This window comes from Prinia subflava, chromosome 16 (genome assembly GCF_021018805.1).
Source record: "Prinia subflava isolate CZ2003 ecotype Zambia chromosome 16, Cam_Psub_1.2, whole genome shotgun sequence".
NCBI lineage: Eukaryota > Metazoa > Chordata > Aves > Passeriformes > Cisticolidae > Prinia > Prinia subflava.
The window spans coordinates 11,533,226-11,546,262 of record NC_086262.1 but is presented as its reverse complement, the minus strand read 5'-3'; the positions used below and the strand labels follow the sequence as shown (position 1 = coordinate 11,546,262).

At 42.4% G+C, this 13,037-nt stretch overlaps 1 protein-coding gene across 4 annotated transcripts in view; it reads left to right on the top strand.

Annotated features, from left to right (window-relative positions):
• Nucleotides 1-429: 429 nt before the first annotated feature.
• The window catches only part of RNF130 (ring finger protein 130), a 49,554-nt gene continuing 36,946 nt past the window's right edge, over nucleotides 430-13,037 (top strand). For 2 of the 4 annotated variants that reach the window (XM_063413253.1, XM_063413252.1), the window contains exons 1-2: nucleotides 431-1,400; nucleotides 11,185-11,379. In XM_063413253.1, the coding sequence (XP_063269323.1) occupies nucleotides 1,133-1,400; nucleotides 11,185-11,379 (463 nt within the window). In that variant the 5' untranslated portion in view covers nucleotides 431-1,132. Of the gene's footprint in view, nucleotides 1,401-11,184; nucleotides 11,380-13,037 lie in introns of all 4 variants that reach the window. The other 2 variants (XM_063413254.1, XM_063413255.1) reach the window with 2 other exon arrangements.

The following is a 13,037-nucleotide window of genomic DNA, read 5'->3' as shown; positions in this document are numbered from 1 at the left end:
ACATCTTAAGCTGCACTAAGGAAGGTTTTGGTTGGACATTTGGAAGACTTTCTTCACAGAAAGGTGATTAGATATTGGAACGGACTGCCCAAGGAGGTGGCGGAGTCACCGTCCGTGAAGGTGTTTAAGGAAAGACAAAGTATGTGGCATTCAGTGCCATGGTCTAGTTGACATGGTGGTGTTTGGTCACAGGTTGGACTCGACAAGCTCAGCGGTCTTTTCCAACCTGAGTGGTTCTGTGATGCTGTGATTTAATTCCTTACGGAACCGCGGGTCCTGAAGCCCGGTGTCATTCCAGCCCAGCTCCCACCACGGCCTGGCCGCGCCCACAATGACATCATCCCCCACGGCCCCGCCCCTTGGCTTGGCCCCGCCTTCCCGTGGGCGTGACCCAGGCTCAAGCTCCGCCTCTCGCCCTCGTGGCGCGGGGCGGGGCGTGCCGCGGCTGCGCAGAGCGCGGAGCTGCAGTCGAGGCGCGGGCGCGGAGCCGGTGGTGGAGCCGCGGGACGGTGCGGGGGCCCCGCCGCCCTCGGGGCGAACCGGGCATGAAGCGACGGCTGCGGACTGCAGACGCCGGGCTGGGCACTGAGCTGCGCTGCCTGTCGCACTAAGGCGGCGACGAGCCCCGAGGCGAACCGAGGCGGCGCGGCGGGCCGAGTCTCAGGCGAGCCCCACGGCTGTTTGCGAGCGCGACTGAGGCGGCAGCGGCGGTTCTGCCAGCAGCCTCCTCTGGGCTGGCGGGGGGCTGCGCGGGGAGGGGGCCGCAGCGCCGCCTCCGCCTCCTCCCCTCGCCCGCCGGAGCTCCCCCGCGGAGGCGGGCGGGCGGTATGAGCGCGGCGCTCTGAGGGACCGGCGGAGCCCCGAGGGACCGGCGGAGCGCGGCTTTCCCCGAGCAGCCTCCCCTGGGGAGCCGCGGCGGCGGATCGGACTCGGCTGGGACCTGCCATGACTCCCCTGGCTCCTCCCATGGCATGAGCCCGAGCTCTCCTCCCCGCTCCGCCTGCTTTTGGTCTCTCTCCGCTCCCGGGCTGTCAGATGGGATAGGACACACCCGGGCGTGCGGGGCTCGACGCTGCCGCGGGGGAGCGGCGGAGGCAACCGGTGACGGCCGTCGGCTTGCCTGGAGTCGAAGATGAGCTGGCGGTGGGCTCGCCAGCACTGGAACGGCGGCTCCTCCGTGCTGCTGCTGCTGTCGCTGCTGCTGTGGCACGGCCGGGTCCGGCCGGCCGGCGCCGACAACGCCAGCCAGGCGTACTACACTGCGCTCATCAACGTGACGGTGCTGAGCCCCGAGCGCGGCGGCCCCACGCTGCTGCGGATCGACCGCGGCCGCTACGGGCAGGACTCCCCGAAGGTGGAGGTCAAGGGGCTGCTGGTGGCTCCCGTCCCCATCAACGGAGGTAACGCTTCCCTCGCTCGCTGCCGGGTGGTTGGTCCTTGCCTGGGCTCGGCAGGCTTTCCTAGAGAGCTCTGACAAATGAGGAGGAAGAGGTTGCCCAGAGGAAAATAAAATAAATCTATGATCCGAGAGTGTTGGCTTGAATAACGGCTCAGCAAAGCATAATGTGCTTTCCAGCATGGATCTCAGTAGATTGGTTGTATTGATGGGTGAAGGTGTTATTCCTTAACGAATAGAGAGGGTAGCGGTAGTTGACAGTATTTGGTTACAGCATTGCCTTAAATCTCAGAACAGCTGCATAGCCATCTCGCTGTGCATCTGGATAGCTTTGGCAACTGCATGAAGTCACAGTTTGTCGGTGTGCAATCCTAAAAACGCTGTTTAAGCTGCCCATCGAGACTTGAAAGGACTGAAGCTACCAAGTTGTTGCACTTATAGCCAGCTCAAAATGCGCTTGTTTGCAGTACTGAACAGTGGATAGAATGTCCAAATAAGTTTTCTTTTAATTAAGCAAAGTTATTGTCCATCAGTTCTTCTTTTGGTAAATGTTGGGCTTTATAAAGAGCACTAATTTGAACAGCTGAGTATTGTCATGATTTTTGCCCGGAGTGAAACCAGTATCTTCAGTAATAGTGATGTCGTTTTAATAGTATATTATTTTGAAAACCATTCTTGACATTATCTAAACTGCCATCTTTAAGAAATAGACCACTTGATGGAATGCAGTGGTCCCAACCTGCCTCCTGGACAGTAAACATCTGAATAATGTATTAAGTGAAATATTGTAGTCAGTTAAAACTAAAGTCTAGGTGGTGAATACTAAGCATGTTTTGGAAGAATTGATAACACAAAACTACTGTGTTGAAGCTTTAGCGAATTTGTCAGATCTTCAGATCAGGAAAATACTTTGATGCTTCTTCAGAACAAATGCATTTTACTAAGTAGCCTCTCTAACCTTCTGGTCCGAGTAGATCAGGCTGTGCATCAGCAGGTGCTTGGCAGTCTCACTGGAACTCAGTTTCATTAGCTCTGGAAAATGTAGCTAGAATGGGGTAGATTTTGGGGTGGAAGGGTGAGGAAACAGAAATTGTTGAGGAAGGCTGCTGTGAAATGATTTTTATTTGTACTTCAAATCCTCTCTGTCAGCTAACATTAAATATGTTGCAGTCATCCTTCTGCTTCCTGATATTCCTCACTTACATCCCCCCCCAAACCCCCTTGAAATCAGGAGTCTGTCCTGAAACTTTTAGGCATGTAAACACTGTTACTACAAGTAGTATTTTAACAGATTTTAAAATACTGCCTTTTATTACATGCCAGGTATTAAAGCACTTTATTTTTTTGAGCTGCATTATTTGTCAAGAAAAACTTTTGATACTAATTTCTTTTAATCTGCCTCTGTAACTTTTTCGACTTTCTTTTGATATGCCTTCACTAAAGTGCAATTTAAACACAGAGGGACGCTTTGACAGCATTTTCACAGGAAGCTGATAATGAAAAGAGCTAAATAAAATTATAAACAGCATTTTTATACCTACTGCTAAGTACTGTGATGAATAACTTAAGAGAAAGCACAGCAGGAAGTGTGAAAATGTCAGACCTGACATGGTTTGACATAGTGCAGTTGTTAAAACTTTATTGTCAATTTTGGAGGAAATTGAGTTTTGCCCTTCTGTTTCATAACAGACAACTTAAAGCAAGCACAACAGCAGTTGTCTTCCTTACTTTTAGATACTCTGAATTGTTCTTTGTAGGTTGTTACATGTTATTTGAATTTTGCTGATGTGCCTGTAGTTTAAAAATGTTTCATGTAGTAAGAAAGACTGGAATACTTTGTGCTTTTAGTTAAGCTGTTCTTGAGCATCTTCTGCTTTTTTATATTCAGATTTGATAAAAGATGATGCAGTCTTGCTGAAAGTAATTGCTCTTATGTTTTTTTAATCAGCCTGTTAATATTGCTGTAGAACTCATTTGCAAAATTCTTTTCTAATAGCTCTAAACATGAGTAGCTGCCAGCCACTGCTCTTAGAGCAGAAAATGCTATACCCCAGTTTTCATGTATCCTCGGAAGAAAGGGACTCTACAGTTGCTGACAACTCTATTTGAAAATACCTCAGATTTGAAACTGCTTTGATGTCAAGCATTCACCCATTTTATGGGCTGTCTCTGAAATTTTCACAAATGTGGGTGATCTGTTAGCACCTTGATGGCATGGACTGTTTTAGAGCTGAAGTGTCCTTAATTTCACATTTTTGCATGCTCTGTGAAGAATCATAGAGTGGTTTGGGTTGGAAGGAACCTTGAAGATCATAAAGTTGCAGTCCCCCTCCATGGGCAGGGATGCTTTCCACTAGAGCAGGCTGCCCAAAGCCCCATTCAGCCTGGCCTTGAACACTTCCAGGAATGGGGCATCTTATTACATCCCTTACTCATTGCTTGCAGAGAAATAAATGAGTTTACTACTTCAAGATTTAGGGCCAATGATCTGCTGCTAACCACACTCCATTTGTAATTTTGAATGTTCTGTGATGTTTCTTGACTTCTGTTCTTGAAATATATCCAATATTTTATGTACTGCTTTTTGAAGATTCCAGTCCCATGTGGTCATCCATCCTTTAAATCTCAGTGCTGCGTGATAGTCAGTCACTTCTCCCATTTCTTTAGCAGGATTTCTTTAATGGAATTCAACCTTGTCATGTTAATACATGTATTAAAACTCTTCCTGTGTTCTTTTTATAGAGCTTGTATGAAATTGATAGGGGCTTTCAAAGGCAGTGTTCCCTGGGAGTGGGGTGGCAGTAATTGGCGTGACTGCCTGTGAATGTGACTCGTGAAAGTGCAGCTCCAGCAAGCCCCTGGTCACAGTTGGCTGCTGGGTGTACATTCAGCACCTGTGTGGGCATATTTTTCCACCCACATTAAATGCACTATAGCAGTATAGTTTCTTTATTAATCTCACCTCCGTTCTTCTGCTTTGAGTTCCTTTTCTTACCTCCTCTAACTTGTTAATCTCTCTCGTTGTGACTTAGTTTCTTATTAGAAGAGTGTTTTAAACCTCTTCTGGACATGAATGCTTGCAGATTCAAAAAGAAAAAAAAGCTTCTCTTGTTGTGCATGGAAGGATAGAAGTGAAATGCATCTTCACAGCCTGATGCAGGTTTTCTGATAGTTCAGTTCAGGTTTACAGTATTCCTTCAGTGAGGTTCCACAATACTTCTCAGTCCCTTTATTTGTGACTTCGTGCAACAAGACATTTTCGTAGAATCATAGGGTGGGTTTGAAAGGACCTTAAAGATTGTCTAGTTCCAAGCCCCCTGCCTTGGGAAGCGACACCCTCCTAGACCAGGTTGGTCAAAGCCTCATCCAGCCTGGCCTTGAACACTTGCAGGTCATTTCAGCCCAGTCCTCTCACAGCAGCTGCCTGAGTGCTCCTGGATGTCTGTACCTGCTCCGTGCAATTGTTCAACCCTGTGCCACTCCAATGACCTCTGCTTTTACTCTTCTTTGGTATTGGGTGTCAGGCATATTCCCCTGGCCATGGCAAACCAAGCTGGAAGCCACTGAATACTCACCTTAATGGTTCTTGCTAGAAACTGCATTGCTTTGTGACATAGTTCCCTCAAAACATTCTCCATGGGTACCAGGACTCTTTGTGACTGTTGAATCTGGGTTACTGCTTTTCTGTGCTTGCATTCCAGTGTGAGGACTGGAAATTCAGTCTTGTGTGCTCTTGGGAGTCCCCTTGCAGGACTTGCTGGGAGGTGTAAGGTTTTGTGCACCTTGGCTGGCGTGGGAAGCAGGCAGGATGACCAGGACTGGTGATGGGGCTGATAGGAAGGGAAATAGCAGCAGAGTCAAACTTGAGATGTTAAAATTCACTGAGCCAGTAGATCAGGAACAAGGGGGTGAGGAGGGGTGGAAAGGGATGAAGTCTAAAGGGCTTGTAGGGAGGTGGTGGTTGTACAAAAGCTGCTTTGGAGAAAGAGCTCATAGAAAGGAGAGCTCTCCCAAAGGGGTATAAGGGCTGGGGCTGGGCAAGGAGACTGAGAATGTGAGGAAAAACATATGTTAGAAAAAGGTGAAAGTGTGGAAGAATATTGGCTCAGTGTTAGGAAGGAAGTATATCTTGTGCATAGTGCTGTAACTACAGCATTCTGTAGCATCTGGCACTTCATAAACATGTTGTGTGAACAAGTTTTAGCTGCAGAAGGTTTGAAATGCCAGTTTCCTGGTGACTGTGGAGCTTTAGGCAGCATTCAGACAGAGATTCTGGCCCAGAATCCAAACCAGTGAGGAAAATGCAACAAGCAAATACATCAGTAGAATAGGGGAAGAAGAATCTTGTGCCATGCTTCTGTCCTTCATCATTGATCTTTGTATCCAGCCTAATTAGCAGTCTTTAATTGATAGCAAAAGTGGGGGCTATATATTGGAGTATATAGCCATAATTGTAGAATACTTACTGAGCTGACAAGATTAAATCTGAACTATTATAGGACTCTTATAAGCTTCAGTGATTTTCTTTTGTTTAACTTCCTCCCTGAAACCAGATTACCTCTTGTTCAAAGAGTTTCTTTTTGTGCTAAAGCCAGCTTTAGTCAAAGCAATTACCTGAAAAAGCTATTGGAAATAAAATGTTGCTGTACATTATTCATTGATTCATTGGCACCACCTTATAAAGTTGAAATTATGACTGGCTTGAATAAGGGCTGTGTGGATAATAACACAAGTAGTAATGCATTGAAAGAAAATATGTCCATTGCATGTATGAAGCCCTAATGGAATAGAAGATAACTAGTACCATTCCTTGAAATAATCAGTCAGCACTGCTGAGTTGCCTCTGTGAATTTCCCAGCGGAATTCCTTTTCTGGAAATTTTATCACAGGATTATAATTAATGTGTTGCACAAAGCTGTCTTATTTTACTGCTCAGATGTTCTACCTAGAGCCTACCTGGGCAGCAGAACTGTAGGGAGGGAATGTTTTGGGGTACAGCATGCATGGTCCTGCACCTTCCCCTGTTCTTCTGTGGTTTCTTTCCCAACAAGCCTCTTCATCTGCTGTCCCTCAAAATACTCCTAGTGTCTCTCCAGCTATTGTATTACAGTGACTGAAGGTCAGACTTTAAAATGATTTCTGTATGTGTAGCTGAGACAGACCAGCTCTGGCAACTGGTGCTGGCTTTACAGAGTACAGTATTAGCTAAGATGAAATCAATAGCAAGATATCTGACCTTCAGAGGAAAAAAAAAAAAAAGAGAGAAAAACCCTGCATAGAATAAAATGGTTACTACCCTGAGAGTGGGATATTCCTGTGCAAAGGGGACAAAGTCTGGTAACAGCCAGTGCAGCAACCTTGGCTGAGGAGGGGTGTCACAGTTGCATTCAAAGCAATGCAAGAACAGACAGAGTGAGAAAAAGCGAACCCAGCCACAGTTCAGAACTAGGAACAATCTGCTTTCAGACAGGTATGCACTTCTGACAAAGTGGCACAGGAAGCTGCCCTTTTCATTTCTTTTTTGCTCCACAAAATGGCTCTCCTTCTTACAGGGAGAAGGCTAAAACATGATCAAGCAATGGGAGGAGGAGGAGAGTACTGTTGCTGTGCTGATGTGAGCTTGCCACTACTGCAGTTGAGGAACCTTGGTTGGCTCTGTTGCATTAACTGTTTTTCTTCTCATGAATCCCAAAAATGCTGTCACAAACCTTAGTCCTTCAGCAGAAAAGGGTCTTGAATTATAAAAAAATGCTCAAGGAAAAACAGTTAACACAAATTGAGCAGCCCTGTGTATTCTGCAGAAGGAAACTGAAGCTCTCCTAAAGCAGAAAACAAACACGAGCCTAATGGTAGGTACTTAAATCACAGCTGATTCTTCTGTAAAGAGGCTCTTCTGTGGTGTTGGGACTTATGGTAGGAAGGAGATATTTACAACAACATTGTACATAGCTCTTTAACCCAGCAGGCTGCCACTTTTAACAGAAAATTGTGGGTTTTGCCAGCACATGATGCATAGATAAACACAGAGACAAGCAGGGTAAATAGCTTATATTTCAAATAAGCCAGAAGAGTAGTACACCTATAGGGAAACTTACTTAAATGGCATTTTGTATGCTTATATCCTCTGAAGTTCCATGAGTAGCTTCTGATCATATCTTTTTTTGTGCAAGTGATTGTAGAATAATTTAATGTGAAATTGCTTTTCGTTCTGGCAAGTAACAAGTAGTTTGGGCCTCTCAACTGCAAGAAAGACATTGAGATAGTGGAGCATGTCCAGAGAAGGACAGAGGAGCTGGGGAATGGGCTGAAGCACAGGGCTGAGGAGGAGAGGCTGCCTTCTTGCTGTCCAAAACCCCCAGGGGGTGAAGCCAGGTGGCATTTAGCATCTTCTCCCAGGTAGGAAGCAGCACAATGAGAGGAAACTGCCTCAAGCTGTGCCTGGAGGGGGTTAGATTTGATATTAGGAAAAAATGCATCACTGAAAGGATTGTCAAGCACCGAACCAGACTGCCCAGGGCAGTGGTGGAGGGATTTTAAAAACTTGTAGATATGGTCTCAGGAGCATGGTTTAGTGGTGAACACAGCAGTGCCAGATTAATGGTTGGATTCAATGATTTTAGAGGTCTTTACCAATATAAATAATTCTATGATCATCCAGGTAAAGCGTGCAACAATGCTTGTTGAATTCTAGTTGAACTTTGGATAGCAGATCACAGATGGCAGGATAGTGGAAAGTGTCAGTGATATTCTGGCTGACCCTGTTCATGTGTGTCCCCTTCAGTGCTCACTGATATCCCTGACACCTCAGCTGCACAGGAGATGTTTTATTGTAACCATCTCACTATTCCAGAAGGGTGACTGTGATTTTACGACTTCCACGCTTTTCAGAGTATCTTCAGTCTATTGAAAAGAAAAAGCAGAACACCCCACATTTTTCACTATTGTTTTTGAATTTTGTTTAGCTGAAAGTGAAAAGATTACTTCACATTTGTGTGTGGTGTAGTAGAATGCTGATGCAAAGAAAAGTGGGTTGTGACTTTTCATTAAAATTCAAGTGACTTGCAGATAGTTCAGATTTATCTAAACCAACCAGGTTTTCCTCAGTGTTTTTGTATTACTTAAATAGTACTGAACTAATGTTGTCAGCTGTTAAATTTTCATCAGGATATACTGAATACAACTCATCAGGAATAACATGCTGTAAGCATTTGAGTGGTGTTTGTTGGTCTATATCTGGAAAGCTTTAATCTCTTAATATCTTATTTACTAATTCTGTTGCTCTATCCAGTAACATTTCATAGCTTTGTCCACAGCTAAGAGACTTTGATCTCTACTGTGGTAGAAAATTTCTTACTACTTTTCCCACAGATGCAGTTTCTGTTATCTCTTACTGCTTTCTCTGTTGCTTTTTAAGCTAAAAATTTTCAAGCATATGAATTTCAAGGTGTCTACATGAAGTTTGAGAATGCTGCCTTCTCATTCAAGGTGCTCTTTGTTGCTTTTATGGCTTTTCACTGTAATAACACATTACCTTGTTCTTGTGGCCATTTTTGTTTTCACTTTATATTTTAGTTTTGATCTTGATTGTACTGAAGGGAACAATACATAATCTATAGGACTACTGTATTTAATAATCCCTTATATTGTAGGTAAATTTATGTTGACATTGTGTCTACTTTGAGAGTTATTTTTGGCTATTTGAGGGGATTCTGTGGAGTTGTAGCCATTTAGAAAATGGCATTTTCCAACAGATGTATTCTGGATTCTTGAATATGATTTCATGGGAGAAGGATGGGATTTTTAGCTTTCAGGGCTTGAGAAACTTCCTATCACAGTCTGCTGGTGCTTTCCCCCTTCCATGTTTTTGAGTGGAAATGTTCAGAACAAGGAGGAATCATGCATTAAACATTTAATCTTAACAGAGGGTAAAAAGGTTGGAGGCACATGTGCTGTGTTGTGATGCTTCCGCGTTTTCAAAAAGCACTGTAATTCTTTTGAAAAATACATACTGTTCTCAAATTTAAGGTTACAAAGACAAGCTGCAAAAGTGCAGTGGGCATGAACATGGTCTTCTGTGAGTGTTGATATTTGTGATGGCCATCACCAGTGCTGCAAAACACATGTGGATCAGTGCTAGCTAAATATTTCCACAGGGATTCGAGTAATGATGCCAGGGTAATGGAAGAAAACACTCTATAAAAATTGGCTTCAGGCATCTGTATTTCAGATTTTCCCTGATGCCTGTATGAATCAAAAATACAGCAAATAGCCCTCCATGTCTGAGATGTCTGATACAGACTTGAAAAACAATTGTGAAAAGGATGTGCTGGTATCTGGCTCCCCACCCTCCTTCCAGGGGAACAGGGAGAGGCATTTCTTGTCCAAATTAAGAGACGCAGTGACTTCCTCTATGTCTGCCACAGTATAGATTCATCTGCATTAGCTATCTTTAAGCAAGCAGAAGATTTTCTTTCTTGTTTCAGAAAACATCTTCAGCTCTTTGAATCTCCTTTGTTACAGGTTTTAACCTCAGCTATGTTAAGCTGAGAGTGCTTAAAAAGACCTTTTGTTTTGTTTCCAGCTAATATGTTAAACTGGATATTTTTTTGGTGGTAGATTTTTTGCTGAAATCTCGTAGTTGTGCTGAACTCACTTCTTGAAAAGGAAAAAAATTATGGGAGATTTCATTTGATTTGGTCTTACTTTGCAGAACTGTAATGTTTTCTGAGCTATTATGCAAATAAATGGTTTGTTTATGTCTTGAAAAAATCACTGTTTATCCCAACTATTTTTAGTAACCAAAGATTATTATACTCTTGGCATTTGAAAGGATAAATATATTTGCATTATAAACTGTCATTGGCTCTAAATTTATAAAATCTTTTAATGATATGACCAGTGTATCAGACTAAACTGTGTTTCCAGTGGTGCAAGCAGATCCATCTTTCACTGTTTTCAGCTGCTGTGAAGTTACTTCTGCCTTGGGTTTTGTGCCTTTTGTACACAGCTCTGTGGCTTTGGGTTGTTCCAGGATATGTTCCACCATCAGCAGGGACAAAAGAGCTTTGCACACTGTTGAATTCAGACATCTGGCATTTGCCATTTCTGTTACTCTTCCTTTATACCATCTATACCTGTTTAGCTGACAAGTGCATTGTGTTTGGAAACCCATTTGTTTCTCTAGGAGTTTGAATACATTTCCTTGTGGACAAAATGTGCATATGTAAAAAGCTGATGTTGGCTGCTGGGGTTTTACAAGATCACCTTTTAATATTGTCCTTTTTTTACAGTAGCCTGCACGTGGCAGATAACTCTGAAATCTTGTTTTCACAACCTGCTTTGTTTAGTTGTACTTCACTGCAGTGATATTTATGGCTGCATTAGGAAGAAAAAAAGATTTGTACTCCCCAGAATGACTGATTAAACAGCTGTTTTGTAAATGCCTATAGCAGATGAACCATATTCTAATGTTTTTCAGCTTCTAGGCAGGTATTGATTTGAATGTGAATTCATTGTTCTAGCTGCACTGGAGTTAAAAATAGCTTGTGTTAGTGAGCCTAATTCTTGGGCATATAGTCACAGCTTTCAATGCATGAGAATTCTTTTTTTTAAATTCTTTTTTTCATAAGACTACAGTTATCTTTAGACTTTCTTCACAAGAGAATAGTAGCTTCCTAGTGCATAACATTTAAGTACTTCAGCAACTTGGAATTAGGATTTTTAATTTGTTTGTTTGTTTGTTTTGCCTGGTAAAAGAAATTGGTGTGTAAATTTGTTTCCCGTTTCAGTTGCAGATCGCCTGGGCTGTGACCCTCGAACACGTTTCCAAGTCCCACCAAACACCAAGCAGTGGATTGCTTTACTACAGAGAGGAAATTGTACATTTAAAGAGAAAATACTGCGAGCAGCTTCACATAATGCCACAGCTGTGGTCATTTACAACAACATATCCAGTGAAGAACCTGTCACAATGACTCATCAAGGTAAATAAAATGTCATCTCCTCCATTATCGTGCTTTTACCATATAAATGTTGCTAAAGAGCCCTTGGCCTTGGACAGATGCTATTGAAAGTAGTCCATTCCCTAATGATACTTGCATATATGCAATATAGTGAAATAAGCCATTAATTCTGAAAAGTTATTTTCCTTTAGCACACATCTATCTAATGAGGAGCACTTTGCTCTGCAGTGGGGATGTGGGTGTGTTGGAGTGAGGAAATGCCTGTAAGATCTGAGGAGCTATCTTTCAAACCTTTCTGCAGAAGAGAAGCTAACATACATATATAAGAGAAGATCTAGTTTTATAAAGCATTTGAACCTGAAGAATTCTGTAGCAGATGTCTTCAACTCACTGTTCTGGTGGGGACCTTCAAATGTTAACAGTTGTATTTTGGGACCTGAGCTTGAATGCTTTTTAAATGACAGTTTACAGAGGGTTCTCTTTCTACAATGAAAGTCTGAGCGCCATACAGGAATCAACAGAACAGTGATTTGAAGGGCAGTTGCCTCTGCAAATTGTCTAGAATAATGCTGGTAGTCTATTTTTCTAGAGAGTTCACTTTTTTTTTACAGCTGCCTATATGTAAAATTTTACTGTTCCTGGTGACTTACTTTTGTTGCTGGAAGCCTCATATGTAAACATTTTCCTTGGTTAAAAATTATTTTTGCAATTTTGATAACTACCTTTTTCATTTTCCAGAAGGTTTTCTCATTTTGGAATTATTAGCTAAATCAGAAAAGGTATATCTCTGTATTTGGTGGTGATACTACTGACTGATTTATTTTTTTTTTTTAGAATATTTTCAGTCTCTTTTAGCATAGGGAGTTGCTTGGAAACTAGAATTTCTTAATTATTGCTCTGCATATTGTCAGACAATTAGAATTGAATTCCTTTACTAAAGAAATGTATGGTTCTTTCTTTCCTTTTTTTAACATGGAAAATGATAGGGGGGTTTGACCTTCCCAACTCCCTATACCACAGGAATTTTGCAGGGGGGTTTTGACCTCCATGTAGCAATTCAAAGCCTGTTAACAATTGATTTTTATCTCAGGTACTTTCCTTAGACATTTTTATAAATAATCTGCAGGCAAAAAGTCCCATATTCTAATGAAACAGATTTTGCCACCTTCTTTTTTTAAAAAATTTCTTAATTTTTTTTCTTCTTTTTGAGTTATGTATTTCCCATTTCTCTCTCTAGAGTTGTAGTGCCCTCTTAAATCTTCAGCTGTGGACTCTTTGTACTACCTGTAAGAATATTTATATAAATATGCTTTATTTAGCAATGATTTGTAGTTTTCCCATGGTCTGGAATACCTCAGTGTGTCAGGAAAAAAGGCTGCTACTACTAATACAGCTTTAATGTTGTTGGCTCTGTTACATGTTGAATCATGTAAGGGGTTTGATTATAACTTCACCTTCTTTCTCATAATGCTGTTAGATTTGGCAGTTACTTTACAGCAGTAAGATGGGATCTCTCTTTTATTAGGAAATCCTTATTCACTCCCTGTTTCAGCTCAGAAGACCAGTGTGTTGCCTTTGAAACTTTATCAATAGGCCCAGTAGTTCTGGTTGGTTGAAATACAATCTAAGATGTAAAATTTGAGAGCTGCTGTGGATAAAAGAGTGTCTTATAAGGTAGC